This window comes from Rhizopus microsporus (genome assembly GCF_002708625.1).
Source record: "Rhizopus microsporus ATCC 52813 unplaced genomic scaffold scaffold_4, whole genome shotgun sequence".
NCBI lineage: Eukaryota > Fungi > Mucoromycota > Mucoromycetes > Mucorales > Rhizopodaceae > Rhizopus > Rhizopus microsporus.
In genome coordinates, this window is record NW_019671919.1 from 327,897 (window position 1) to 353,789 (window position 25,893).

Here is a 25,893-nt window from a genome sequence, read left to right on the forward strand (position 1 = left end):
AAAAAAAAAAAAAAAAAAAGAAAAAAAAGCACTAAAGTGAGTTGAGAAATAATTCAAACTCAGTGAACCGTTAGTGGACTTATTACGCTGTATAACTCAAGAGATAAAGAGAGAGAAAGAGCAAGAGAAAGAGACGTGTGGGAGTTTTCTTCTCTTTATTTCTCTTTAAAATCAAGGATGACGTCCTTTTCTTGCGTGTATGTATACGCAGCATCAATTCGGTACTTTAAAGCAGATAAATATGTTCATACTTTTACGCGTCGTGTATATTTGTCTTTTGTACCTTTTTCTTTTCTTTTGTTTGCTCATGTCCAACTCTAAGGAATTCGTCTTTAAAGATCCTAAAGAAAATACAACATGTACTGAATCAAACAGTGATTCTGTAAATGAAGAATGTGACAACAAGAGTAGATTCTCTGCTTATCAAAAAATGAAATCACCTTTTGCTATTCGTTCTGAAATACAAGAAAAGAGAAGATTACAAGCTTTGGAACTTCAAAAGAGAGTAGGTCATTTCTTTGTTTTATATTCAATAAATAACTATATATATAAAGCAACGCAATGATATTGTCGCAAGCTTAAGAAATCTGGATCTACTTGCAAAGAGCGACAACGACGACGATGACGACGACGATGACGAAGAAGAAGGGTCTAATAGTTCATTGAAAAGAGGACGTGATGATAGTGACGAAGATATGGAAGAAGTATGCAAGCTGGTCAAAAATAACCCACAAAAACCAAAAAAGAATAAAAAGAAAGCCAATATTTATGCGTAAGAAAGAAAGAAAGAAAGAAAGAAAAAGAAACCAATTTATGCATATAGAAATCAAATCATGTATGCTGAATACCTTGAATCTATACCAAGTGATTTCGCACAAGAATGGATTACGATCATTTGTCCAAAAGGAAAAAGATGTTTTGTTATGTCTGGTAATGGTCAAACTATCTCTAGATCAAGAGGTGGAAAAATACTTGGCCGATTTCAGTCCGTCTTACCAAATGGTTCCAGGTAATAATAATAATAATAGTAGTAGTAATACTAAACAAAATGTAACTGATATGTGTATACATATATTTCTCTAGACACTATCATGGATCAGAGTATTGTATATTAGACTGTGTTTATGATGCTGTACATTGGACATTTTACGTACTGGATATAATGTGCTGGAAAGGATATTCAGTAGCTGATTGTGATACAAGCTTTAGGCATTTCTGGTTGCATACAAAGTTTGCATCCAATGAGTTCGATGCACCAAATGGTGAAAACAGATTTTACAAGTTTGTTCCTCTTCAAGGAATACCAACTACAGAATTGACATCCATAGCAAACAGTCCCGAAGGCTACCTGAGTCAGAATCAAGGACATACTTATGATATTGATGGGTTATTATTCTACCATAAACAAGCTCATTATATTGGAGGAAGTACACCTTTAGTCTGTTGGGTGCCTCGAAATAAAGTATCAACATTGCTCTTACAACAGTAAACACATATACAATCAAATACCCCTCTCTCTTTTATTGTCTTAATCTTTCTTTAAAGGATAAGTTTGAACTTCGACAGGATGATCCTTACGAATAATAAAGATTTGAAGGTTATCACCAGTGTAAATATCTCGTTCAGTAGCAGATGTAAATGCGTCCTTTACAATCTTAATTGCCTCTTCCAATTCCACATCTTGGTATTGTACATTCTGCATATTCTTCTTCGAGACCTATACATAGCGCGTCTTTTGTTAGTCTTATGAGCTACATACCAATATAAATTAGCTTTACCTGGTTATCCAAGAAAGGTTGAATCAATGCTGCTGCTGAACCACTTGCACGACATTTCTCTCGTTCGTAAGATCCAATAGCATCATAACAATATACTGCGCCTTTTCCTTCGTCATCGACACCACCCAAAACACAAAAACTGTAATAAGGGAAGAATCTTCTTTGGTACAATGTGATTGATAGCATTTGAGCCAAGGCAGTACATGACATATCTTTATCATGAGAGAATTTATACCACTAATAAATATATTATATTAAATATACAAGAACAGTATGATATATATAAATATATGTGTGTGTACCTTGAGCCTCTGATCAAGCACTTTCTTCAAGGTCAATCCGTCAGCATGAAAACCATTCATGGCAATAACTGAAGTTTCTGATAGTTTATAAGCTTTAGGTGCAAATCGAGAGTTGATGTTGTAGCCAGTACTTTGTCTAGTGTCTGCAGCAACCACACAATAATCCTTTCCTGCAATGGCTACACTTGTTCTTTATAACAAATAGGGTTAGCTACTTTAATACATCAATTTCTTTCTTTTTTTTTCATACCCTCCATTATCATCATAGGGTTCAAATCTATGCTGCACAGGAACAGAGGTAGCAGCATTTTCCATTGAATTCGAAAGCATATAGTCCATTGTATTTTATATCTGAAGAAAAAAGAAAATATCGCTTGAACGCGTGGCAAACATAGGCCATTAAGTGACGCAATGGTCACAATTAAAGCTCAGTTTTTAGTTGACGCGTGTTCAGTAACTCGTCATCTTTTACTTACTATCTTTTTTTTTTTTATTTCTTTAGAAAAAACATGCATAAGTTTGTATCAAGATATAGTTCATCACCATTAAGCTTACCACAAGAAGAGAGCCTTGGTCAATTATGCGGAAAATGGGATGCTGCTCAAGAATTAGCTTTCCCTACTTTTGATGTCCCAGCTGTTCATAATGTAAATGGATGTCTACACAGTCAAAAAGAGGAAACTAACAATAACATTTAGCCTGTTGACTTTTTGAGAAATGTGACTGATGAAGAATCTCCAGAGTACAAGATTAAAATTCAACATGGTACAACTACACTTGCATTCCAATTCCAAGGTGGTGTGGTAGTCGCTGTTGATTCAAGAGCTACGATGGGAAATTATATCGGTAAAATAACAAGTACTCAATCAATATATACAAGAACTAACATTCATTACTAGCTTCCCAAACTGTGAAAAAGGTGATTGAGATCAACCCATATCTATTAGGAACATTGGCAGGTGGTGCAGCTGACTGTCAATACTGGGAGCGCGAGTTGGGCAGACGTTGTCGTTTACATGAATTAAGAAATAAGGAACGTATTTCGGTTGCGGCTGCATCCAAGTTGTTGGCAAACATGGTCTATTCTTATAAGGGAATGGGCCTTTCCATGGTAAGTTTTGTTTTTCTTTGTGCTCTGTTTATTGATTTTATTTTATATATAGGGTACTATGGTTACTGGTTGGGATAAAACCGTAAGCTACTCATGCATTTGATATATCTAAGGCTTATTTTTTTTCTTTGTAGGGACCCAACTTGTTTTATGTTGATTCAGATGGCTCAAGATTAAAAGGCGATATTTTCTCTGTTGGTTCAGGTTCTACATTTGCCTACGGTGTACTCGATTCAGGTTATGACTTTGACTTATCTGTAAAAGACGCTCTTGAACTCGGTAGAAGATCTATTTATCATGCAACACACCGTGATGCCATGTCTGGTGGTTCAGTGAACTGTAAGTAATTGCTGTCTGTAATTGATTTGTTACTAACCTAATAATAGTATATCATGTTACTGAGAATGGTTGGGAATATCATGGTAACCATGATGTTGGACAACTTCATTGGGATTATCAAGATGAGAATGCAAAGAGCATGCAATAAATATAATAAATGATTTTTACATACACAAAATAGCTTAAAAGGATTTTATTGTAAGCAAATACACCTCAGTAAAGAAAAAATTGCCCACCTTGTTCAAAGAGCTACCAGAGAGTGAAAAAACTCCTTATAGCGAGAGCAAAGGTTCGTGATGAACATCCTAAAGAGATGGCTCGATATGTAATGAGTGCTGTTATGTAATGGTTTAAATAACACAAGACAAAGACATAAGAAGTACTCTTTGAGACTAATCTTTATTCTGAGATAAAGACAGAAGGAACATACAAATAAACTAAGGCTCTACTATTTATAGTTGCTATCAAATGTACTGGTAAGCCATTATTCTAAGCGTGGATTATAACTACTGAGGATATGATTGATTAATGGTTCCTGAATTCATAAAGAAAACTTTCATTTCATGATCTGGGTTATGATACTGCTTTTACCATAAGAAGGATTATCTTTTAAAGAAGTGTATACTATTATATAAAGAAGTAATTATTTATATTCAAAGGAGAGATTCTATTTAAATTATCATTGAAAGTGTGTACACGTAATTTTATAATGTATGAATTCACTCCATTCATACTGATTACAGTCGTTTATTTCAATGTCAGTCATAAGCAGACATTGTCCTACGACACTGCCTACTTCACCGTTCAGACCAAAACTAGCATGTTGACATATCAGAGTTTGTTGTGACAAATTTGAACAGTATTTTTTGGTCGACATCATTCATCTGGCCCAAACAATTTTTTCATTTTTCATTTTTTCTATACCTAAATTTCTCGTTGGGGTTGAATATTGTAGTTGATTTGTATTTTGGGGTTTGAAAAGAGTGCCCCAAATAACTAAATAAATGTTTGGGGATAGTAAAAATATTGTAATATTTGATGGATGGAGGTTTTAATTCACCAAAGTTAAAGAAATAGGTATTCTTGATGAAATTGACATGTTTTGAGGTATTGTTTGTAGCTTTATATTTGTTGTTAGTGCTCGTGTGATGTATAAGAATAAAAGCAAAGAAGTGATGAGTCTCTGTTTATCTTTTTATTAAAAGTGAGAGGTGGAGCTCATAGCAAAAAGAAATTAAGTTGTTAAGTTGTACTAAAAGGGGCTGAAGTATTAATTAAGGCACATGTAATTAAGTCAAATGTAACCTCACACGTAAAGATTAGTATTAGACGTGGTCAAATACGTCATGTTTGGTGAAGCCATTATAGTACTTTATAATATTACAGTGAAGCATACGCTCTGCTTTACATTCCTCTATCGCATCTGATGAGAATAAGAATAAGCATACTGACAATAATAATATAAGCATAAACAATCGCATTGACAGCATTAATACGCATTGATAACATTAATACTCCCTATAAAACACTCACTTAAGCCTGATTTAACAATATTTCATCTCTTCTTAATAAAGAATCTAATCCGCAAGTTATCGACTTCACTGCATTATTTCAATTAATATCAAGATGAATATAACAACGATTTTACATCTGAAGGGTGTACCTCAGAACGCAGTGAACCTTACCCGTTATTAGATCCGCTTTGAAGTTGAAGATGCCCTCGGCGGCACGAATTATCGACAAAACTATGAAGAAACTTCGAATATATGATGAGGTAGTTATCCATGCCTGCCAGCAAAAAGGTAATAAACATGATTTGGTATTTACACACCAGATACGTCGTATACATAACATACACCAGTTTAGAGACTCGCTTATATAAATGGCCTAGAAGCCTCATTTATATTACTGAAAGGGCAACACTTTGACATTAAATGAAATTAATACAAAAGTGTAGAAAAGTAAAGCCCCTACGCATCAGCAACCATAAGTCAATAGAACATTTACAAGGCATACCATCTTGATTTAATATGGCTTCTATCACTTGAGTTTGGAAAAACGCGAAAAATTACCTATAGATTTGAACATGTTACAAAATGACAGAAGGTCTAAATAATAACTCTAATTTATAGCTTTGGAAAATAATTATGATCTATAGGAAATAATGGAAATTTTATACGAGTTGTTATATGATCTACTTATTTGTGGGTAGGCTTCAAAAGTCTTCTCACTGTGTCTACATAGTGTTTTATGGACCTTGTATGGATAAAAGACACCGTACCAGATGAGGGGCTGGCAGTAGACAGTAAGCTAGCAAGGCTAGAGAAAAGCTCTTGAGGTGCGCATCCATTATCATTACAATAGACAGCTGTACATTTTTATTAATACAAGTTCCGTATGACTATGTCGCAAATCAAGCACTTGCTTTTATAGCTATTAACGAGTAAACAGAAGAGTAAAATAATCGCAAGCATTATATTGGTTCTATAAATCATCTTTAAACAAGCTATTGCTGAAGAGAAAAGAAAGAAGATTGTTCAAAAAATTTGAGTGACTTATAGGAAACTCGCTTGCATTCTTGTTTGAGTAGAGAGCTTTAAAGAAATCTTCCAAATTCAAATCTGTTCGTATATGAATTAAAATTCATTCACTATTAATTGCTGCTGTAAACTATGAATACTTTCACTTGTTGGTGTTTAATTGAAAAGTGAAGGGGAGACGGTGTTGCGTTAATTCATATATTAAGGTAGTCGTTTCATTGGATAATTTCCTCCACATTAGGCTCAACGTGTTTATAACACACACAGCACGCAGTTAGATGCCGATTACTGACAGCTTTAAGGAAACTTCAAGCAGATATTGATGATCTGAGATATGCTCTCTGACAGCTCTTAAAAGTGAAATACACTGGGACATTTCTCTGCGAAAACTTTTCTCCAGAATGCTCTGTATCATTGATATATTTACTGTAGCCTGTTCCTTAAAGCACACTTAATAAGAAAGGATTACCTGTGAACGGCCTCAAGCTTACAGTTCGGTGGGTTGATTCAGCGCCTTTGAGCTTATTAAAGCTAAAAGCCTTGTGCGTTCTATCACAAAACTGATCAGCCATACAGGCAAATTTATAGACTGCCCTGTCATATTTTGATACACATAATTTTGAATGAACTTCCTTTTTTAACTATAGTAAGTTTCTACTATATTCAATTTGAGCTTTTCATTAGCCTGGGTCTGTTTTCAAATAAAGTCAATAGACTGACTCGGTTCTGCTTTGCAATAATGAAGAAAAAATAAGCGCCATAGTGATTAATGGCTTTGGATAGTGATAAGCAACACGGTGCTCTCTAAGGTGTAATGAACCTTTTTTATTTTATTTCCATATAAGACTACTTATCCTTTTGATATCCATGCATTCATAACATTTTTCACTGTTATAAATCCTTGATTATATCTCTCATTCAAGTCATGCGAGTATCAATGATAATATAAAGTATATCGCGTACCTTAGCAACGCATCCTGTTTCGAGCGCCATTTGAAATAGTTTATGCAGATTTAGAAGATCCATTGCTTTACTATAAAAATGAACGTACAATCATTAAATCCATCACAGTTATAATCGTCGCTAATGTTAGTCTACATTTCACAAGCAGAAGGAAAAAGAATAAGGATATAACAACAGTGCCAACCTTTACTGACCAATAAAACAAGTGTATCAATGATTTAAAATTTTAAAAATTATGTTCAAGGATGTTCAAGTAGATTATTTTATTTTTTTTTAAAAAAAAAAAAAAAAAGGAAGAGGAGAGACTACTAGTGTTCAGTACATGACAACTTCTGAAGGTACAATAAAGTCAGCAAGAGAGGAACAGGAATAAGGTGACCTTAACCATATTACAAGTCTCTCTGTGTTGCCCTTAAAGTGTGTCTCTTGGGTGGCCAAGCACATCCCAAAAGCTTACCTAGTGAGTAACATCAACCATAGAAATTTGAAGAATGCAAATAAGTCCAAAAGACCATAGGCAGAGCCAAGACTAGAACCATGAGTAGAACCAAGATGAGAACCTACAAAAGCCCCCGACCCTGCCATACCTGTGTTAGGAAGGAAGATAAAAAGACCATAGATTATTCCGAGCACTTCCCTGAGAGTTATTGAGAGAGAACCATATAGAAAGCTTGCTTGATATATTTGAAGATAAAAGAAAGAATAATTTGAATAAAGAAGGGAAAGTTGCGTCCTTTTATACCTTTTAAAGCTTCCCCATGGGAATATATTTTTGCTCATGCCAAACAAAGAAGCAATCAAAGTTCCTTTATCTCTTTCTCTCCCTATCTTTAACCCAAAATGGACTAGGCATATTTTTTAAGAAATTCACATACAAACATCTGCTCTCCTTTGAAGGTTGTCTAACCCTCCTTTTTTTTGAGAGAGAAAGAGAGAGAGAAACAATTTTGACCTAAAAGGTATCTCTTGTCTTCATTCTTATGATTTACATTGCTTCATTTATTGCCTTGGTTGTGCCCTGAATTCAAACTATGGCGTGTTTATTAAACTATTTACTCTCTTTCGTGTTTTATTGATAGTCCATCCTGAAACATAATCCATTACAAAAAAGGAAGGCCTGGATCAATCCCCTTTGGCGCTCAACCTAAGCATACATCACATCATGTCCTTAATCAGATTTTTGTTTGTTTACATATCAAAGCCAAGAGGAAAGTCTGAAAGTTCCATAAAAATAATTCCAAAATAGGAAGAAGGAGATAAACATATAATTCATATAGCTTATATGAATGCCTTTGTAGTTATTCTACATAATGGGTATGAAGTAATAACAGCTATAAAGGAATAGAGGATATGCTGGGCCTTGTTTTTGTGTGTGTAGATGTCTTCAGGTTACAACAACTTTATGCAGATTTCGACACAAATTTTTATTGAAACTCCCCGCCAAAATATCCTACAACATTTATTCTTGCATACAAAGATCAATTCTTTCTTGCCACAGACCTCTTTCTTTTCTTTGTTCATAAATGACTACAGAAAGCCTCATTCCATCTTGCGGTATTCTTATATTTTCAAGGTAAAACTATTTATTCATCGACAATATCACAAACATCATTCTCGTTTAAATCAAGCTACCATGAAATGTTATGCTTTTCTTCAATTTTACTCCTTGAAAAATAACAGTACCAATAGCAATCTTCTTCATGCATTTGGTCACAGTAATTTGCAAAAGATAATTACACATATTAAAGTCCACAACCTCACCATCAACGGTACTGTATTTCCATTTGAAAGAATGATACCGGCACTTCCAACAGTACAACAAATGATTAAAAAGTCGGCTACAAGAGAAGAAGGACGTTTGCAATTGATAAATATTGGTACGAAGCTTCAAGGTACTCAAAAGGTGACTGTGAAGTTCATAAAGGACATGTTGGAATCTTTTCCTCTTAATGACTTGGGTGAAATTATTAAGGAGGATGATAAAAAGTATATTCATTTTACCAATATTGCAGTCATTATTTGATAATTTGGATCATGAAAACATGGTATTTTTTAAGATCACAAATGAAAACAACGCCGAATGTAAACAGAAGGTCTTTGGTGTTTCTCATCGAAGACCAGATGGTCAATTCCGTCAAAAAACTGAACGTGATAATTTTATCACAATTGGCTACATGGAAGCCAAGGCTGAGCTAGAAAGCAAGAACCATGAGGCCTGCATGCAAGACCTAGTTCGCCTTGCAATCTTTGGCAAAAATGCCATAGATATTTACAACTTGAAAAACACGCTATTGCTTCAAGCAATTGGATCAAGCTTTACGTTCTATTTATTGTAAAAGGAAAATAGGGACATGTATGCCATGGTGAAGTGACAGCTTCAATTTCCTAATGAATATAAATCATTACACTTGAAGCGACCTTGGTTGTCGTAGTCATTCTTTTCTTTGTTAGTTCAAATTGTACAGCGTAAAATAAAATACAGTGATATAATAAGCGTCATTTTTGGATCTTTATCTTCTTGAGTGAGAATGTAACAAACAAAGAGACAAGCCGAGAAGAAAACAGAGGGAGAGGAGGGCGGAAACAACCAAGATCACTTCAAGTGTAATTATAATTATACTTTATAAATTTGTACACTATCAAAATAAGAATCTCTACTTATTCAAAGCTCTCTCTCTCTCTCTCTCTCTCTCTCTCTATCTCTCTCTCTCTTTGGAAATCAAGCTATTGCTTACTTAAATAAAAACTTCATTTTGTTACTCCCAAACTTAGTTTTTTGTTCTTTAATCTTAGTAATATGGCTGTTATCATACTCATTTCAGTGTACTTTTCTTTGTCTCTGGTAATCCAAGGAAACAACAGCTTAATGATTTCTTCATATACATCATTATGAAGCAGTTTGAGTAGTTTAAAGGCTATAGATTATTAATGGTGTAGGTTTTTCCTTATTAGTGATATGCCGTATATTAATATTTGTCTGTGCAATGAGCCGATTTCTGAGCGCAACCAGGAGATTTCTAACTAGAACTAGAACTCGGTGATCTGGCGTTGTAAGACCTCTACCGTACAACTGAGGTTAGGTTGGCCAGTTTTAAGCTTACTATATTTTCTATCCGTCTGAAAATAAAAATGATTTATCTGAATTAAAAGTCTGTTGAACGAAACTTTACTGTTTAATGGACATTGATCAACTTGTCAAACAGGTTCTAGTCGTGGACGATTCAAAGGATCCCGCTGACATTCGTAAAGATCTTGAATATACACAAAATGTAGAAGCAACATTAAATAGAATATTTGACGGAGAAGTAAACAAACACACCTTTTCTTACATTCCAGTAACGAATCCTTTTAATCTAGTTTCTCAAAGGCATAAAGGATGATAAACCAAATGATACCCTGATTATTCTTGATTCCGATGAAGAAGATACGGACTTGGCTGAATCGCGAAATAATGCTACGTAAGATTAAAATAAACAATAAAGGGCATACACTCATAGTTTGCTGTTTTCTCGGTAAAAGTGTCAAGGACGTCAATGCTGATGTATTTGACATCAATACTGTTTTTTCTGATTCTATTGTGAAGCCACTGAATAAGCCCAGCAAACGGAAGTTCATAGACCCATTTGATGATTTTGAAGATATACCCGTTCCTAGCAGTTCCAAGAAAAAGCCAGCACGAACGTCTGACAGTACTAGTTCGTTCTTGAAGAAAGCAGGACAAAGTAGCAAGGGACCGTTTGATTTGTTTAATAGTCAGGAAGACAAAGGAGAAACAGACAGGAAGAAAAAGGGAAAAGAAAAAGGAAGAATGGATAACTTCTTTCTAGAAGAAGAACTTCAGCCCGTATCTGAAGATGAAGAGCTGTTTTTTCTCAAAGAGATTGATTCAACTATAACAACATCGATAAAGAAATCTACAGAGTTGATAGCATTTAGTGATGATGAAGAGGACATACTTGTGAAAAAGACTACGGAGCGTCCACCCATGGATAAGAGCAAAGAAGATGTGTCGCTTTTAAAAGAGATTGATGACGAGGAATCTTTTACCTTTGCTGAGCATGAGGAACCTGACTCGGTCAATGAAGAGAAATATAATACATTATCAAGAGAAGATGTCTCAAAAAGATCAAACAGCACATCTATTTTTGATATTGAAGAAGAAGAAGATATCTTACATGTACCAACACAGGATGAATTCTTTGACGAGCTACTTTCATTGAAAAAGGATAAAGTTATTATAGATCTTGATAGCTTTGAAGAGAATGAATCGGATAAGAAAGGGAAAAGGCGACAATACGATGATCAGCATATAGAGTCAAATGATGGTCGATATGCACTTTTATCTCTGGAAGAACTCCCTTCCAGTCAAGACAGGAGTGCCCTTACGGCAAAGGTAAACTTTTTAAAAAGATGCTTGATATCATTCTTGGTAATGCTTATATAATCCAAAAGGAAAAGAAAAAGTTGCAAGCGGAAGAAAGGAAGAGAAAGCGACAAGAAGCTGCTGAAGAAAAGAAAAGATTAAAAGAGCTCAAACAGGTAAAAAGAAAGGCACCTTGCTTGTGCTTATTGATAGCCACTGATACGTGCCTGTGTATATCTATAGAAAGAAAAAGAGCGACAAGCGTTATTCGAAAAGGAAAACAGGAATAAAACAGATCGAACGGCGATCTTAAAAGAAATGATACTGGATATTCATCCTGACTTTCTTTTGACAGACGCTGGCAAGCTACTAGAGGCCAGTTTGATACCAAAGATGGCAAAGATTCAACCACTGTTGGAGCATAGTGAGCTCAGGTACACAATCTCGTGGAAAAGAAAATGTCAAGCAGAATGGCACTCGGAATCGCAAACGTTTATACCTCTCCAAGACATGAAAATCATACAAGAGCCTTATGTATTAATCTATATGCCAGCCGATGAATTGAATGAACACATTCAGTCTGAAACGATCTTTGATCACATGGAACAGGTTCAATCAACTGCCAAAGACCGACAAATACTGCTCTTGATCGAGGGACTTGAAGCTTACTATAAGAAAAGAGCGCTGATACAAAGGCGACATTTTCAAAATCAAGTGAGGCAGAGCTTTGAAGGACCAAGTAACGATAGCCCTAGTTCTCGAAAGAGAAAAAGCGGACAAGAAAATCTTGAATCTTTACCAAGCCGGGAAACAGTCGAACAACATTTGAATGAACTTCAAATTATAAAAAATATTATGGTCGTGCCTACAAAGAATAGCGAGGATACAGCAGTTTGGATAGAGAATTTGACGGTAGATTTGGGTCTTGGAAGATACAAGTATGTGAAGAATGCTAATATAAAGAGGTCTAACTAATGATATACCTGTAGAACCAAAAATCTCAACAGCACATACAAGGGAGGCAAAAGCGGTGCTAATGAAACTGATACATATTTTAAGATGCTACAAGAAATTCAGCTGTGTACACCTGCTATAGCAAAAAGTATTATGAAAACATATCCAACTTTACAGTCATTACATCAAAGCTATAGAGAACTTGATAAGCCTTCTGGAGAGATGATGCTTGCAGACTTGGAAGTAAGATATATATAAAGAGAGAAAGGAAAGGAACTCTAATGAGTAATGATGTGTACGTATACATAGGTTGAAAGAAGTGCAATTCGAGCTAGGGATCGAAATGTAAATAGAGTCATGTCCAAAAAGATATATACAATCTTTAATAGTGACGATCCTGATTTATTCTTATATTAACAATATGTGTATATATCAAATAAACAAGTCATGAGGAGGAAATGTACAATAAGTCATTGGAGGTTTCCAAATAAATCCAGAATATCTTTTACCAGGACGCCTAGTTGACGGGGAATAATAATATTTACTGTCATCTTGCTCAAAAGTCGAATTCTGCGCGAAATGCATCGAGGTTGTGGTTATCACAGTGCTTGACCATATCGTCTCTGTTCATACTATTGACAAGGTTTTAGAAAAAGGATTGTACGAGTCACCTTTTACTTACGTCAACATGAGCATACGAAGGCTACTCCATACATTCTCACTCATTCCACCAGGAACATTGACAGTATTACCATGGTCATCTATCATGACAGCGCCGCCGCCTGTAGCATTGTCATTGGATTGCTGCAATGCTAAGGCTGTCAACAGGTGTTCTGCCGCTTCTCTATGTTGCCCAAGGTTCATGCAGCTAATAGCCAAGTTATATCTTGCACGTACATAATTGGGATTAATTTCAAGAGCAGTGAAATAAGCCTCAATAGCACCTGTGGGATTTCTTGAATTGGCCAAGGTAGCACCCAGTTTGTTCCAAAGCTTATAATCCTGTGGTCGACTATGGAGTGCAGCTCTGAAACAGTCAATGGCCTTTTCGTATTCCTCAGATACATTAAACAAGACACCGAGGCCCACTTGAACATCGGCGTCCATTTCAGCACCTGGCGAGCTTCTTGCTGCTTCCAAGAACATGCTTGTGATGTATTCATGACGACCTTCTGCTGTCATCTTTCCTTTTCCATGACTTTTGGCAAGATGTTGGTATTGATCATGATTAAGCATCCACTGTTCTAGTGCGTCATAGGCGTCTGCTCTACAGTTTTCATTGGTATAACTAACAGCTAATGCCAACCAAGCGTCGATAAGAGAAGGATTCAACTTGACGGCTTGACGCAGGGCCGCAATAGCAGCTGCATCTCTTTCGTTCTCTTGCTGTCTGATACCTAGCATCTTCCAGGCATCCGAATCTTGGGTTTGTAGTTGTGCCTTGGCTTCCAAAGCAAGAATAGAATCAGCCAGGGTATCGTGGGTTTTACCGTCAATTAATCCAGGGTTTAATAAATATGGATTATTTACAGTGAATTTGTAAACGTCGTACTGAGGATTAGTAGCTCTGTAGCCCAGACCCTGCTCTGGCTTGAATCTTTCCCAATCCTTTTGCATTGCGTCCCATTCATGGTCCTGGCTCTGCTTCAAGTGACTAATATTTCTATGGTATTGTTCAACCCAATCCTCTGTCTCTGTTCCTTTGCCAAACAATTCGTTCATCTGTTCTGTTGTCAATTCACCCTGCTTGCTAAACTCGGAAGCCCAATTGCCTGGTAAAGATTGCTGATGACTCTGAAACTCGTCGGCCCAACCACGCTCCATTTTTTTAGCAAATTCAGATGACCACATATTACCACTACGAGAACTTCCAGCATGTTGAGCGAATTCATCAGCCCAATGACCTGGTCGCTGCGAAGATTCAAATTCTGATGCCCAGGATGACTCTGCATTCTTGCCTTTTGTCTCCACCATTTGATTTCCTTCAATCTGCACTTCACTATCTCTTAGCTTTCTCATCAGATTCATAAACTGTGAATTTTTAAATTTCGGGTTGGATTCAACATCTACTGAATCCAGTAACATAGCGGCTGTTCTTGCCAATGCTTCATTGTCGTTCGTTGCTACCATCGGTTTGCCTTCCTGTTCTTCCTTTGCAAATTCGGATGCCCAGGACTCTTGTGTTGCAAACTCTTGTTCCCAGTTTAGTTGTGCACCTTGCCTAGCTTCATCAAATGCCTTTTCAAATGCAGCTCGTTCTGTTTGAGACAAAACGGCGCCGGGATGGCTTGCTTGGAAATCACTAAACTCTTTTGTCCAATTCCCACCTTTATTTTATGCAAGATTAAATCATTTATTTGCTTTATTTTTACTTTTTCCCCCTTACTTTGGAATGGCTGAGACGCTACAGGATGGTGCTGATTTTGTTGATAAATTTGTTCAAATTCTTCAAACTGTTGAGGGCCCGTGATCTCGTGCTGATGTTGCATAAAATCGGCAGCCCATTCAGCAGCAGGTGGTTGGTTGGGTTGAATTTGATCTAATTCTCGACTTAAACCACTGAATTCAAACGGACCATTCGTGGCTCTTCCCATTGCCATTTCTTCTTTAAAGAACTCTTCAGTAAACTATAGGATGGTTTTAGATATGTTACTATTTCTTTCAATATAATGATCGTACTTGTCTATTATCTGGAACTGCTCTGTTCATCGAGCTTTGAGTACGAAACCCTGCCTGCAGAGTAAAATTAGTATAACAAAAAAGCATTCTATTCCTGATATACCTTTGAACTTTCACCACGTTGTTCAGGAGCAAATCTATCCTGCAAAACAGATAAAGCAAGAGTCAGGAATAATAAATAGACATTGAAGGTGTGAGCTTTACTTGTTGAAGAGATCTATCTTGCTGAAACTGTTTTAATAACCCTGACATGGGGTTGACAGGGCCGCAGTCAGCACTTCCACCTGCTAAAAAGGACATTTCGTTAAAGAACAGGGAAAAGAAAGTATGAAAAACAAATGGTGAGAAAAGGTAGATTTATTACTAAGTTGAATTGAATTAAAATGCCGCCATTAACCCTTTTAGTCTTCATGTGAAATTGGATGCTCTCAGGCCACCATCCAATCGGATGACAGAACCGTTAAGCATAGGCTTTTTGATCACGTCCAGTACCAATTCTGCAAATTCGCTTGGTCTTCCTACACGTTTAGGGAATATAAGTTTATTGGTGTCAACAGGAATATGTGATACCATGGGTGTATCTAGTTAAACATGAGTACTTTCTATTTTTACACACTTTTTTTTTTACTTTACCAAAAGGTCCAGGAGCAATAGACATGACACGGATACCAAAGGGAGCCAATTCCCTTGCAAGAGGTAAAGTCAGCCCAGCAATAGCAGCTATATTTCCCACCTGTTTAATTGATTCTATACTTTTTATTCTTGTATTACCTTTTGATGTACCATAGCCTACAATCATACCATCTAAGCCAACAATCGATGTTACAGTAATGATAATACCTCGCTCACCTTATTTTAATGGGTTTAGTAAAATAAAAAACACACATGCCAGGCAAGCCTACCATCATTGTCCATTGGTTCATTTTGTAAAAGAATCTCAGACACCTTTTGAGCAACACAATATGTTCCAAGTAAGTTTACCCTGATAATATGTTCAAATTGACTGTAACTCGTCAACATATTATTAGGGCCATAGCCTTCATGTGGTGCATTCAATATGCCACTACAGATGATAGTGCCAGCAATAATGTTTTTCGAAAAATGTTTTCTTGTTTTGATCAAGGCCTCTTTAACTTGAGACTACTTGGCATGATGTTATCAAACACTTTTCTTCTTTAATTTGTCCCCTACCTCAGATGTAACATCCACTAGTCCAGGAAAATAGCAAACATGATTTGTATATTCATCAACTAGGCTGGTAGATCCATTTTGTTTTATATCAAATATCTTTTACAACAAGAATTAGACAGATTAAAAGGACAATATAAGCTTAATAATACCGAGACGTATCCACCTGCGTCAATAATAGCTCGAACTACTTGTTCGCCTAAACCACTTGCTCTGAATAATAGAGTTATGAAACCACTTAATACGAATAGACTTAGTTACCCTCCAGTGACAATAAAGACATGTTCTTTTATCTGCATTTTATTTTATCAAACAATCTGCCTTCTCCCCTTCTCCTTTTATATATTTAAGTCTTTTTGTTCGACATAAAAGGTAAATGATGATCTCCTCCCCGATTGATGTTACAGTGATTAAATTTATTTTACAAAAATCAATGAGAAAAAAAAATCATTTGTGTCTATAATGCCACTCTTCTTGCTGCAGTTCTGGTATAAGCAGCCAATTGCCATTCAACATCCGCATCTGTCAGATCAACTGTACCTAGTCTGATTTCATACGCTGTCATATACAATCAATATCAGTATTTACTCCAGTCAAATATCAACAACTTACGTCTCATTTCGAATCGCGGTCCAACTTCTGCTAGTTCTACTTGATTTCCTGTTTTCACAAACACATGATGTCTAAATGAAATATAATCATTATCATTTGCAAAAGTCATCACTCGTTTTGAATCATCTTTTGGAACGGGGAATAAATATTTCAAGATGTTTGTAATCTATGATCATGTTAATATTTCCCTTCTTATTGCTATCTTCTCTCACTTACTCTTGCACCCAATTTTGAGTTAAAGTTGTTGAATATCAAGTGTGGATATGCTTCAGATACCGTTCCTTGATCTTTGATATCATGACGAAGCACAACGTTGTGTAGAGAAAAGTAAGCTGTTGGACCATATGGAAAGTGACAAACGACCATACCATCTACCCAGTATCTGTTCAGTTTATCCGAAACCTAATTATTTCTTTCTTTTCTTTTTACCTGGCTGACCACGATGTTCGTGCAGAATGATAAGATCTGTTACTTCATTTGCTCTACAAGCCTCCACAATTTCCTTCATCACATGACCACCACGATTAATACGCTGAGAGTTGGGGAAAATAAGACGCATTTCTTTTGAAAACTGTTGTAGACGACTGCTAGGATCTCTTGATGTCGTGATTAAAATCTTTGGATCGTACACACCAGCACGGGCATATTCGTCGTCCTCATGTGTTGATGGAGCTGATCGAATCAAGATCAATAAGAAAGCTCTTTTTCATAAATACGAGTGTATGCTTACCTTCTTGTGCTTGATCATAACCAAAATCTTCTTTTGACCCTTTATCCATTTTTCTTAATTCAGTCGGAAGTGTCTTTCCCTCTATATGTATAATAGTTAGTACCTTGATCAAGGGCCTATTCTGTTTTCTTCTTACGTTCGATCGCTTCCTTGATCTTTTGTTTACGGTCAAATGTTGACTGTTCCTTTTGTTCCAAGGACTTTTTATAGAGATATTCTCTACGAAGACGGGTATTTCTACGAATCTATAATATAATGAGTCATTGCTGATATATTATATCGTTTGATCCGTACCATGTTGAAGTAATCAATGAGAAAAAAGTTTTATGGAAAAAGGCAAGACTTTTTTAGAACAGGCAAAATTCGAATACTGTGACTGTTTGTTTAGTCTCAAAGTTTGTTTCCTTTTTTGATATCCTTTTCTTTTGTTTCCCCACATGATGATCGAAAAGGACAAGTGTGTATATACCAAATGCTACTGTGAGGAAAATATTTATATGCTCTGCAAAGAAATAGATGAAAAGTATCCAGAGATGTTGGATAAATTCACTGTTGTATTCATAAGCAATGATGAACGAAAGGTGAGCTTGGTTGTGTATATAAAAAGAAAGAAAAAAAAAAATACAAACCTTTGTATTGTAGATACCAATGTGGGCACAGAAATCATGTGTGGATGATTATCCGATTGTTTGGGTAATAAAAAATAGAGATTGAGATTATAGACATGTATTTAACCAGAGTGTAGGATTATCATGTTATTCTGCTGTTTAGCGGTGATAATGGCTTATTTGTATATGATTTTGATACCAAACTCCCCTTTCCATGCAAAGCTGAAAAGTATATGATGGAATCATTTAAACCGCAGTTCATTCTACAAAGCAAGTATGAAAGGTAAATGATTGATTATATTGTAGATAAGCCAACTTAAATATAAAAAAGATACTTTCGTTTAATACCTGCGAGGAGCTATCTATACTATTTTGCTTCTGACAGATCACATATGGTAAGTCATTACATATACAGATGATATTCTTATCATGACAAAATAACAATAGATAGGAGCTGATGGAGCGTATCATTCTGAACCACCGAAGTATGACCCTATTGTCTCTAAAGACCAACAAAAGATGAATCTGGATAGTTATATTTCAATGAAGGAAAACTCAATTGATAAGTATGGAAGAGTAATATCAAGTGAAGAAATGTTTGCATTGGCAGGGATTATGATGTACGAATAAAGTGCTCTATGATACCGAATTCCTCTTTTATGAGGTGTAAGCAGGTGAAGTGGATTTCTTTTTATCATCTTTAAATCAACGTGGATAAAACAAAGTAACAAAAGGATAATATGCCCTAACCTTGTTTGCCGAGATTCAATTGATAAAACAAACTGTCTTCATAATCTCTTCCCCTCTTTCTTTTTTTTTTTCTAGTCGTATTTTCTTTCTTTTACCTGCTGATCATCGTCCGATACGGACCTTGACGTGTTTGATATAAATCATTATAGTACTCTATATCATACAGTAGAGTATATATTCTACTTTCTTTTATCGTGTCTAATGGGATAAATAATCACATTGGCCGCATTAACTTATGCTGACAAAATGCAAAGCATAGGGTAGGTATGTCTTCTCGTTCCAGTTTCCTTGACGAGTTCGAAAAAGAGTGAAAATGAGTATGAAGGCTTCATTTCATCTGCAGAAGCTGTCAAACAATATTCCTATATTATACCTGTTCTCCTGAGATGAAGGAATGTGAACTGCCATTTAACTCTCAACTCGTAGTCACTGGTACCACTTGCAAGGCGGCTAAGGGCAACTACTATCTCTGCTCCGGCGTTATCTTCGTTCTACGTTCGAAAAATCACCCTGTCATTTCCAAGCCGTAATCGGCGACCTTGAATGAACATTTTTAAAAGGTATTTTTAAACGTTCTTTCAGCACTTGGTCTATTCAGAACATCTTTCCTTGGCGTGTTTATTGATTTTTCTGCTGTCCAAAGAAAGAGAGTTTTTGGGAGCCTGTAAATGTACGTTTTTGAAAAGTACCGTTAGCCCTTAGATACGACGATTTATACAGATGTCGACAAACGAACCTCGGGTAAATCTTCGATCACTTGTTTCTTCCTTAGCCCTCCATACTGGTATCCCTATTGAAGATATTGTCACACTCGGCAACTGATCCTTCTTAGATATTTTTCACAACCACTATCGACGAGAACACTTATCATTGATAGGCTTTACAAACACTGTCTTACAGGATCCAATAGAAGACCAGGATATGTTTTACGATAACGAACCAAATTTTCATTAGATACATCTCTGGAGAAACATATGTATTATTCTTCCTTGTGTTTGAGAGAATACCTTTGACCTTGAATTACTATTTAGACCAGAGGACAAACACAAGGAAGAATAATAACTCCTTCGCGCCCTCCTTTCCTTTGGTAATGACCTCCGCTATCGATAATCAAGGGACATATTATAGAAAGAATTTAGACTTTTATTGTATATTATTTTAAGTTCCACTCAATAAACCAACAAGATGATTAAAGCATATATATTATTCTTCCTTGTATTTGTCCTCTGGTCTAAATAGTAATAATACTTCGAGTATCGTCGCATGAAATTTAGTTTGAATTCAGCTCTATTGTTCTTTAAATCATTCATTGTTACACATAAAATGGAAAGATATAAATAATCGTTTGTCGTTACTAAATAAAGACGCCTTTCTTTATCATAAGAAACTTCAAGTTTTATTACAAAAACACTAGAAGTTCGAACCGCTTCTATTTTCACATTCATATAAGAAATCATCCTATCGCTTGCTGTTATCCTTAAATGACTTTTGACTGCATAATTAAACAGGTACAACAACAAATTGTTCAGATGGTACAAGTGAAACGATGACCAAGTTTGGTAGACTATGTCTGATACCCAAAATGGCATAACAGATAGTCGATGGAAGAATCCAAAAACGGAAGCCTGTTAAAGGCTCTAAAAAAAGAAACAGTGTGCGTGCTATGTCAAAGTGGTTATTTACTCCTTTTAGATAAAACTGAGGATAGAGGATCTCTTAGATTATTTTTTCCAATTAAAAGAACTCCTGTAAGCATATAGGCAAGGTATGATTCTTCTTTTTTCCTTTGTAAATTATATTACTTACTGAACCATTAAATCGACGCTAATGATGCTCTATGAAAAAAAGGGATCAGTAATATGTTGCTATGTTATATGTGTAAGAGGAAATTATATGAGCAATCTAAGATGTATGATTAAAAAACATAGTAACTTCTTTATATAACAGGTATACAATGCATCAAAAGACATCTCTGCTGAATAAAATTTAAGATTATAGAGTTCGATGGTTAGAAAAGAAGATTGCTTATTAAGGGAGATGAATATTATTAAATGCAATTGGATCGAGAATTTTATAGTGAAGTTTGATGTAACTATCACCCAACATACAATAGATACTCGGGTTATTATAGAGGTTATCTCGTCAAACACGTCAACCTTCAAAGACCCTTATTATTTTACAATCAACAAGAAAAAGGCTTGACACGCATTGAAATTCAAATGAATTCTATTCTTCTTCAAAAATCATTTTAAAGCGAGTATATTTGTCTAGTGATTTTACAGAATGCTTGTATACGTCATCTGTTGTCGTATGTATCCTTTATTACAGCCAATCTACTCTTATCTGTGTATCAAACTTGTCTCATGTCGCACTTTAAATTATTAATGTTGTCAATGTCTAATTTCATATTAATAAATGGGTTCGAATCTGATCGCTGCTTTTTCTTTTCTTCTTTGTTCAAAACATACCCAGTAAGTAAATAACAGATCATTGAGCATCACAACTACATTTGATGGGGCTTCTACTTGGCTTCTGGTAAATGTAAGGCTATAGCTTGGCAAGATTTACGCGTATTGGAGGCTTCCTAGAGTCAGATCAAAATTTATAGAAGTGTTCAACAGGCACCGCAAAGAAAATGAAATCCATATGAAAGAGGTTCTGAACCAAAGACTCAAAAAGAGATTATTCCAAGAAGCAGAATTAACAGCTAACCAACATTCAAGCCAGCTGTAACCACATTCGTTTATTTGCTCACTGCATATATTTCAAGAAGCTCCTTTGAAATTTGGCTAGGAAAATGATGGTAAGAAGTTTGTCATTCATCCATCCACCCATGAAGAATTTACAAACGGCCAATAACATGAAAACTGAACAAATAAAGATGTCAGTAATGAATACTGGCAGCAAAGGATACTGCTTGTAAGTTGGGAATGGAAGAGATCAGTGATCAAGAAGAGTTCAAAGATTCAATGAGCTCAAAGAGTACAAAGATTCATAAGCGATCAAAACAAGAATTAGCCTTTGTCTTTCTTTGTCAGCTTATTTAGTTTTCTTGATGAAGATACGGAAATCCATCTAATTGATCTGTCAAGGCCACTGTGGAACAACCAAACATTTTAGAAAGATAATGGAGACATTCTGTTGCTCTGAAGTCCTTTGAAAGAATAATATGTCTTTTGATACTTCCTGGGTGTGAAATTTTGATCATTCAAATAGTCTTTGGGATAACAGAAGAGAGACAAAGTAAAAAATTCGTTGATGGCCAAGGGAAGTCCAGCGATTATGAAATGCTTTCATAGAGGGATCAAATGGACTTGGAAATGAAAACACAGGGAACATGTTAGAAGGTACCAAGAAATTGATGGCTGACTATAGATCTCTTGTAAAATATATTATCGATAAAAACAGTAAAACAAAAGCCAAATGGCTGTCATAGTTACTTGCTCTTTTGATATCCGCATTTGATAGAGAGATCGACATAAAGTGTCTAGACGGTGTAATTATTTAGCCTCAGACTACTAATTTACTTGATTCAGTAATTTCTCCAAAGTAAAGCGTAGCTGGAACTGAAAATAGCTCAGGGTCACCTTAGTATTTATTATTCCATAACGGGAAGCGGGAAAAAAGTAGTACAAGGAGAAGAAAGGGGATTCAGTATCTAATTATGTAGCTACTTTTATTTATTTAATTATTTTCTTATCTTTGCTTTTTGACAAATTAGAGTTCCCATGGGAACCTTTTATCGATCTCGTACTAAGAAAATATTTTTTTGTCTACACTTTTTTGAATCAGGCCCTTCCTCCAAGTTTGATAGCCAAAGAATATATAAAAAGCTACTTTTCAAACTTTTTTCTTCCCTTTTCTTCATCCATCAACTTTATTTATTTTTTTATACATTATGAACGCTTCTTTCTTCTCTTGCTCTGACGTAAAGTTAAATGATTACGCCACCTCCCAAGATGTGCGCGGGGTTATCCCAGGTATAAATTATGGGTTAAATGCTTTTGAATTTTTTAACTAATTTCTCCTTTATTATAGCCTTCGAGGTGATGGCTGGCGGACAACTCATCCTTTGGGACCGAGAGAACGATTGGGTTCTCATCACGGGCATTTGGAAGGCCCTTGGAAAGAGTAAGGCTGATGTGCTGAAGGTTGTGGGTGCAAATCCCGGCCTTCCCATGAAGAAGATCAGAGGCGGCCGCTTGGCAATCCAAGGCACTTGGTATGATTATTAAAAAAAAAGGTAGAAAATTTTTATATTCACTAATATTATTTAGGTTGCCTATGGAGAGTGCTCGCGCCCTTTGCGTGAAGAACGCTTGGCCTTTGAGGCACGGTCTTGTTCCTTTGTTTGGGAACTCTTTCCCTTCTGACTGCCTGGCGCCAAGTCATCCCTCTTTTGGGGATTTGAAGGTGGGCTCTGTCGCTTCTTTGGGTGCTTCTGCACCATCTGCTTCCGTTGCTTCTGTTTCCCGCCCTTCTCGTGGTCGTGGTCATGCCTGTCGTTCCTCTCGTGCATCTTCTCACCCTGTTGCCCCCATTCCTGCCTCAGGTACCGCATCCATCCCCCCTATCTGTCCTGCTGGCTCTGCGGTTACCTCAGGCGATTGTTCTGTTTCTGTTGATGCTGCTACATCTTGTGCTTCTCTTCCTGTCCGTGCTTCTCGTGCCCGTGGTAGATTTTCTCGTACTCGCCCTTCGGGGGTTTCAAAGAGAAGCCATCCTTATCGAAGGGATGTTTCTGCTAGCTTTTCCCGTGTTACAGGTGCGCCTGCTTCACTGTCGCCTTCGGTTTCTTGCGCTTCGTCTTCCTCTGTCGTTTCTGTTGGCTTTTCTGCTTCTTTTCCTGTTCCTTTGCCTGTATTTCGCAGGTCTGCTTTTACTCCTGTCTGTCCTTCCTTTGTCTCTTCTCCCCACTCACTACCAAGTTTCCCTTCGGCAACATTTATAATTGCCGAAGGTGGCCAACTGTCCCCTAGGGACTCAGTTGGTTACTTCGCGTCCTTTCCCAATGAGCACATTATTGGAAGGGCAATCCACCGCGAGTCTTTCTGTCGTCGTGGTCCTCGTGGGTCTTTGTAAATAAAATTGTACATATTTTTTTTTTATAAAACCCATTTGCTGGTGTTCCTTTTATTGATTTTTGTTGTCATTTTGACTTAAAGTAAATTGTTTCATATTTATTTGCTGTGATCATTTTTATTTGATTTCGTTCTTTGCAGATATACTTTGAAGTGGTTGCCTAAATAATCAAATTATTGCTTATTTTACATGATGGCCTTATATTATTTCACCAAGCTTTAGACGCTCAATGAAGAGTAAGTCAAGTTGTTCATGGTCATTATTCAAGCATACGCAATAGAAAAAGCGATCCTTCTTTTTTTGTTATAGTCAAACCCACAATTATTTTTTTGTTGCTCATCTGAGGTCATTTTTCATTCATGGGCATAGGATCAAGCTATTATTATCGTAGATTATCTAACCGATTCCCTCATATCATGCCATAACAGTCATTATCATGCGTTCTTTTTTCTTTTGTTTGCTCATGTGAATCCAAAGGCTGGTTTAAGTCGCTTAAACTAATCTAACAAAAATCAAAATAAAGAAATAAAAAGTCGGCTTTTGTTTGTGCGACTATCGATGAGAGTCTTAAAGGTGGAAACCACCTGAAGTGTTTCATGAGCGCATTCTAACCCATAAAAGTAAAATGGAATGACTTCCAAACGAGAATAGCAAGATTAATAAAAGCCCCGCATTATTTCCTTTTTTTTTTTTTTTTTTTGCTAAACTAAAATATTGATATTTACTTGGAAAAAACAAAAAAAATTCTGTACTTTTACGTCTTCTTTTATTATTGTTCATATTCTGTGATCTGTTAACTTTTTTATTAGCAAAAAAAGAATATGTGATTTAAGGGTTAAGGAGTACGATTTATGATATGGATGCACGCCTTTTCTAAATATAATAAAAAATATCCCAAGTGTAAAAGAAAGCTAATAGAAGGAACCAAAAAAGGGAATAGCTTTGACCTTCCAAAAAGAAATGATAAGTATAGATATCACTAGATTACCATTTTTAAAAGACAATAAAAAAATACTCATTATAATACAGCTATGGTCTGAATAAAGAGAGGCGATTTGTACTCGTGTACAGAATCGCTTATAATGATTGGCTGGTTTTTTTCTTCTCTGGATACCTTTTATCTTTCCAGACCCTTGATAATTCGGACCCTTTTCCTTAATTATTTTCCCATACGGAACTCATCCGAGTTCATTTTTGGAAATGTAAAATTTAAACCAAGCTTGCTCATGTACCCTCTATGGACCACTTCCTTTACTATATTCATTTTTATATTCAAAGCTTTAAGCTTCATTCAACTCGTTGCGTGCACAAAGCATGTGTACAATCTTTTTCCATCCAAATACTAGTATTAATTTATTCAATATAAAAATTCAGTAACAAAAATCTTCTCTCAAATCTCAGCCGCGCTCGGATCGCCTAGCCTTCAAGATGTTGGAAATGCTTTTAAATATCCAATCTCACAAAATTTCCAAAGCGCAATTCCAGATATATAGAATAAGGTACTATAACTCAAATGTGGTCAATATTTTTAATATAGTTTAATTAATGGGCAGTAATGGACATTCTATCCTTTGGGATAAAAAAATCACTTGGGCCCTTTGCTTTCAACATAAGCAATATTGCAGCAACAAATGCTTTGGCTGAATGTTCCAAATAATTCATTATCAATCTTCTACCAGTAGCACTATCTATTCTTTTGACATAATAGGTGTTCAATTCGTTTCTTTTTCTAAATACAGAGATGCTTTGATATATAGGCTCAATCTTAAGCTATATAATTGCACGTATTCCATGAAAACCTTCATTAAAAGAGCAAAGTGAAACTCATACTTTCTATTTCATATGCAATCGACAAAAACATGAAGAGTTTTGCGTTTTTTTTTTTTTTTTTTTT

At 35.9% G+C, this 25,893-nt stretch overlaps 11 protein-coding genes across 11 annotated transcripts; 6 read left to right on the top strand and 5 right to left on the bottom strand.

Moving 5' to 3' along the window:
- Positions 1-307: 307 nt before the first annotated feature.
- On the top strand, positions 308-1,489 carry RHIMIDRAFT_235330 (uncharacterized protein; the record flags this gene model as incomplete). The annotated part of the gene is made up of 4 exons (XM_023608337.1): positions 308-505; positions 555-772; positions 824-1,009; positions 1,084-1,489. The coding sequence occupies 4 exons, from the start codon at positions 308-310 to the stop codon at positions 1,487-1,489; spliced, it is 1,008 nt and encodes a 335-aa protein (XP_023468265.1).
- A 39-nt stretch (positions 1,490-1,528) lies between these two features.
- Positions 1,529-2,410, bottom strand: RHIMIDRAFT_199879 (beta 6 subunit of the 20S proteasome; the record flags this gene model as incomplete). The annotated part of the gene is made up of 4 exons (XM_023606414.1): positions 1,529-1,717; positions 1,779-2,015; positions 2,081-2,270; positions 2,331-2,410. 4 exons carry the CDS (start codon positions 2,408-2,410, stop codon positions 1,529-1,531), a joined length of 696 nt encoding a protein of 231 aa, XP_023468266.1.
- A 135-nt stretch (positions 2,411-2,545) lies between these two features.
- RHIMIDRAFT_224298 (proteosome-related protein) lies at positions 2,546-3,904 on the top strand. The gene is made up of 6 exons (XM_023607501.1): positions 2,546-2,727; positions 2,779-2,926; positions 2,980-3,191; positions 3,244-3,273; positions 3,326-3,530; positions 3,578-3,904. Exons 1-6 carry the CDS (start codon positions 2,590-2,592, stop codon positions 3,676-3,678), a joined length of 834 nt encoding a protein of 277 aa, XP_023468267.1. The 5' UTR covers positions 2,546-2,589; the 3' UTR covers positions 3,679-3,904.
- A 4,697-nt stretch (positions 3,905-8,601) lies between these two features.
- On the top strand, positions 8,602-9,644 carry RHIMIDRAFT_275446 (uncharacterized protein). The gene has a single exon (XM_023612551.1). The coding sequence runs from the start codon at positions 8,983-8,985 to the stop codon at positions 9,367-9,369; it is 387 nt and encodes a 128-aa protein (XP_023468268.1). The 5' UTR covers positions 8,602-8,982; the 3' UTR covers positions 9,370-9,644.
- A 565-nt stretch (positions 9,645-10,209) lies between these two features.
- RHIMIDRAFT_235334 (uncharacterized protein) lies at positions 10,210-12,767 on the top strand (the record flags this gene model as incomplete). Its single annotated transcript, XM_023608338.1, has 7 exons — positions 10,210-10,338; positions 10,391-10,491; positions 10,553-11,426; positions 11,486-11,572; positions 11,640-12,334; positions 12,386-12,593; positions 12,660-12,767. The coding sequence occupies 7 exons, from the start codon at positions 10,210-10,212 to the stop codon at positions 12,765-12,767; spliced, it is 2,202 nt and encodes a 733-aa protein (XP_023468269.1).
- Positions 12,768-12,906: 139 nt separating this feature from the next.
- Positions 12,907-13,967, bottom strand: RHIMIDRAFT_199961 (TPR-like protein; the record flags this gene model as incomplete). The annotated part of the gene is made up of 2 exons (XM_023606422.1): positions 12,907-12,982; positions 13,033-13,967. The coding sequence occupies 2 exons, from the start codon at positions 13,965-13,967 to the stop codon at positions 12,907-12,909; spliced, it is 1,011 nt and encodes a 336-aa protein (XP_023468270.1).
- A 987-nt stretch (positions 13,968-14,954) lies between these two features.
- Positions 14,955-15,392, bottom strand: RHIMIDRAFT_275456 (uncharacterized protein). The gene is made up of 3 exons (XM_023612552.1): positions 15,234-15,392; positions 15,133-15,171; positions 14,955-15,083 (listed from the first exon to the last, which is right to left on the bottom strand). The coding sequence occupies exons 1-3, from the start codon at positions 15,327-15,329 to the stop codon at positions 15,012-15,014; spliced, it is 207 nt and encodes a 68-aa protein (XP_023468271.1). The 5' UTR covers positions 15,330-15,392; the 3' UTR covers positions 14,955-15,011.
- A 45-nt stretch (positions 15,393-15,437) lies between these two features.
- On the bottom strand, positions 15,438-16,516 carry RHIMIDRAFT_235336 (short-chain dehydrogenase/reductase SDR; the record flags this gene model as incomplete). Its single annotated transcript, XM_023608339.1, has 7 exons — positions 15,438-15,610; positions 15,663-15,749; positions 15,801-15,878; positions 15,932-16,169; positions 16,221-16,316; positions 16,370-16,430; positions 16,479-16,516. 7 exons carry the CDS (start codon positions 16,514-16,516, stop codon positions 15,438-15,440), a joined length of 771 nt encoding a protein of 256 aa, XP_023468272.1.
- A 158-nt stretch (positions 16,517-16,674) lies between these two features.
- Positions 16,675-17,856, bottom strand: RHIMIDRAFT_286975 (Brix-domain-containing protein; the record flags this gene model as incomplete). Its single annotated transcript, XM_023613429.1, has 7 exons — positions 16,675-16,775; positions 16,830-16,995; positions 17,046-17,200; positions 17,259-17,501; positions 17,560-17,640; positions 17,696-17,804; positions 17,854-17,856. The coding sequence occupies 7 exons, from the start codon at positions 17,854-17,856 to the stop codon at positions 16,675-16,677; spliced, it is 858 nt and encodes a 285-aa protein (XP_023468273.1).
- A 142-nt stretch (positions 17,857-17,998) lies between these two features.
- Positions 17,999-18,971, top strand: RHIMIDRAFT_275463 (uncharacterized protein; the record flags this gene model as incomplete). Its single annotated transcript, XM_023612553.1, has 5 exons — positions 17,999-18,140; positions 18,202-18,252; positions 18,305-18,450; positions 18,499-18,562; positions 18,615-18,971. Coding segments are annotated over 5 exons (586 nt in total), but the record flags the coding sequence as incomplete, so codon positions are not given.
- A 3,844-nt stretch (positions 18,972-22,815) lies between these two features.
- RHIMIDRAFT_199807 (DNA-binding domain of Mlu1-box binding protein MBP1) lies at positions 22,816-23,273 on the top strand (the record flags this gene model as incomplete). The annotated part of the gene is made up of 3 exons (XM_023606410.1): positions 22,816-22,897; positions 22,956-23,139; positions 23,195-23,273. Coding segments are annotated over 3 exons (345 nt in total), but the record flags the coding sequence as incomplete, so codon positions are not given.
- Between the last annotated feature and the right edge of the window lie 2,620 nt (positions 23,274-25,893).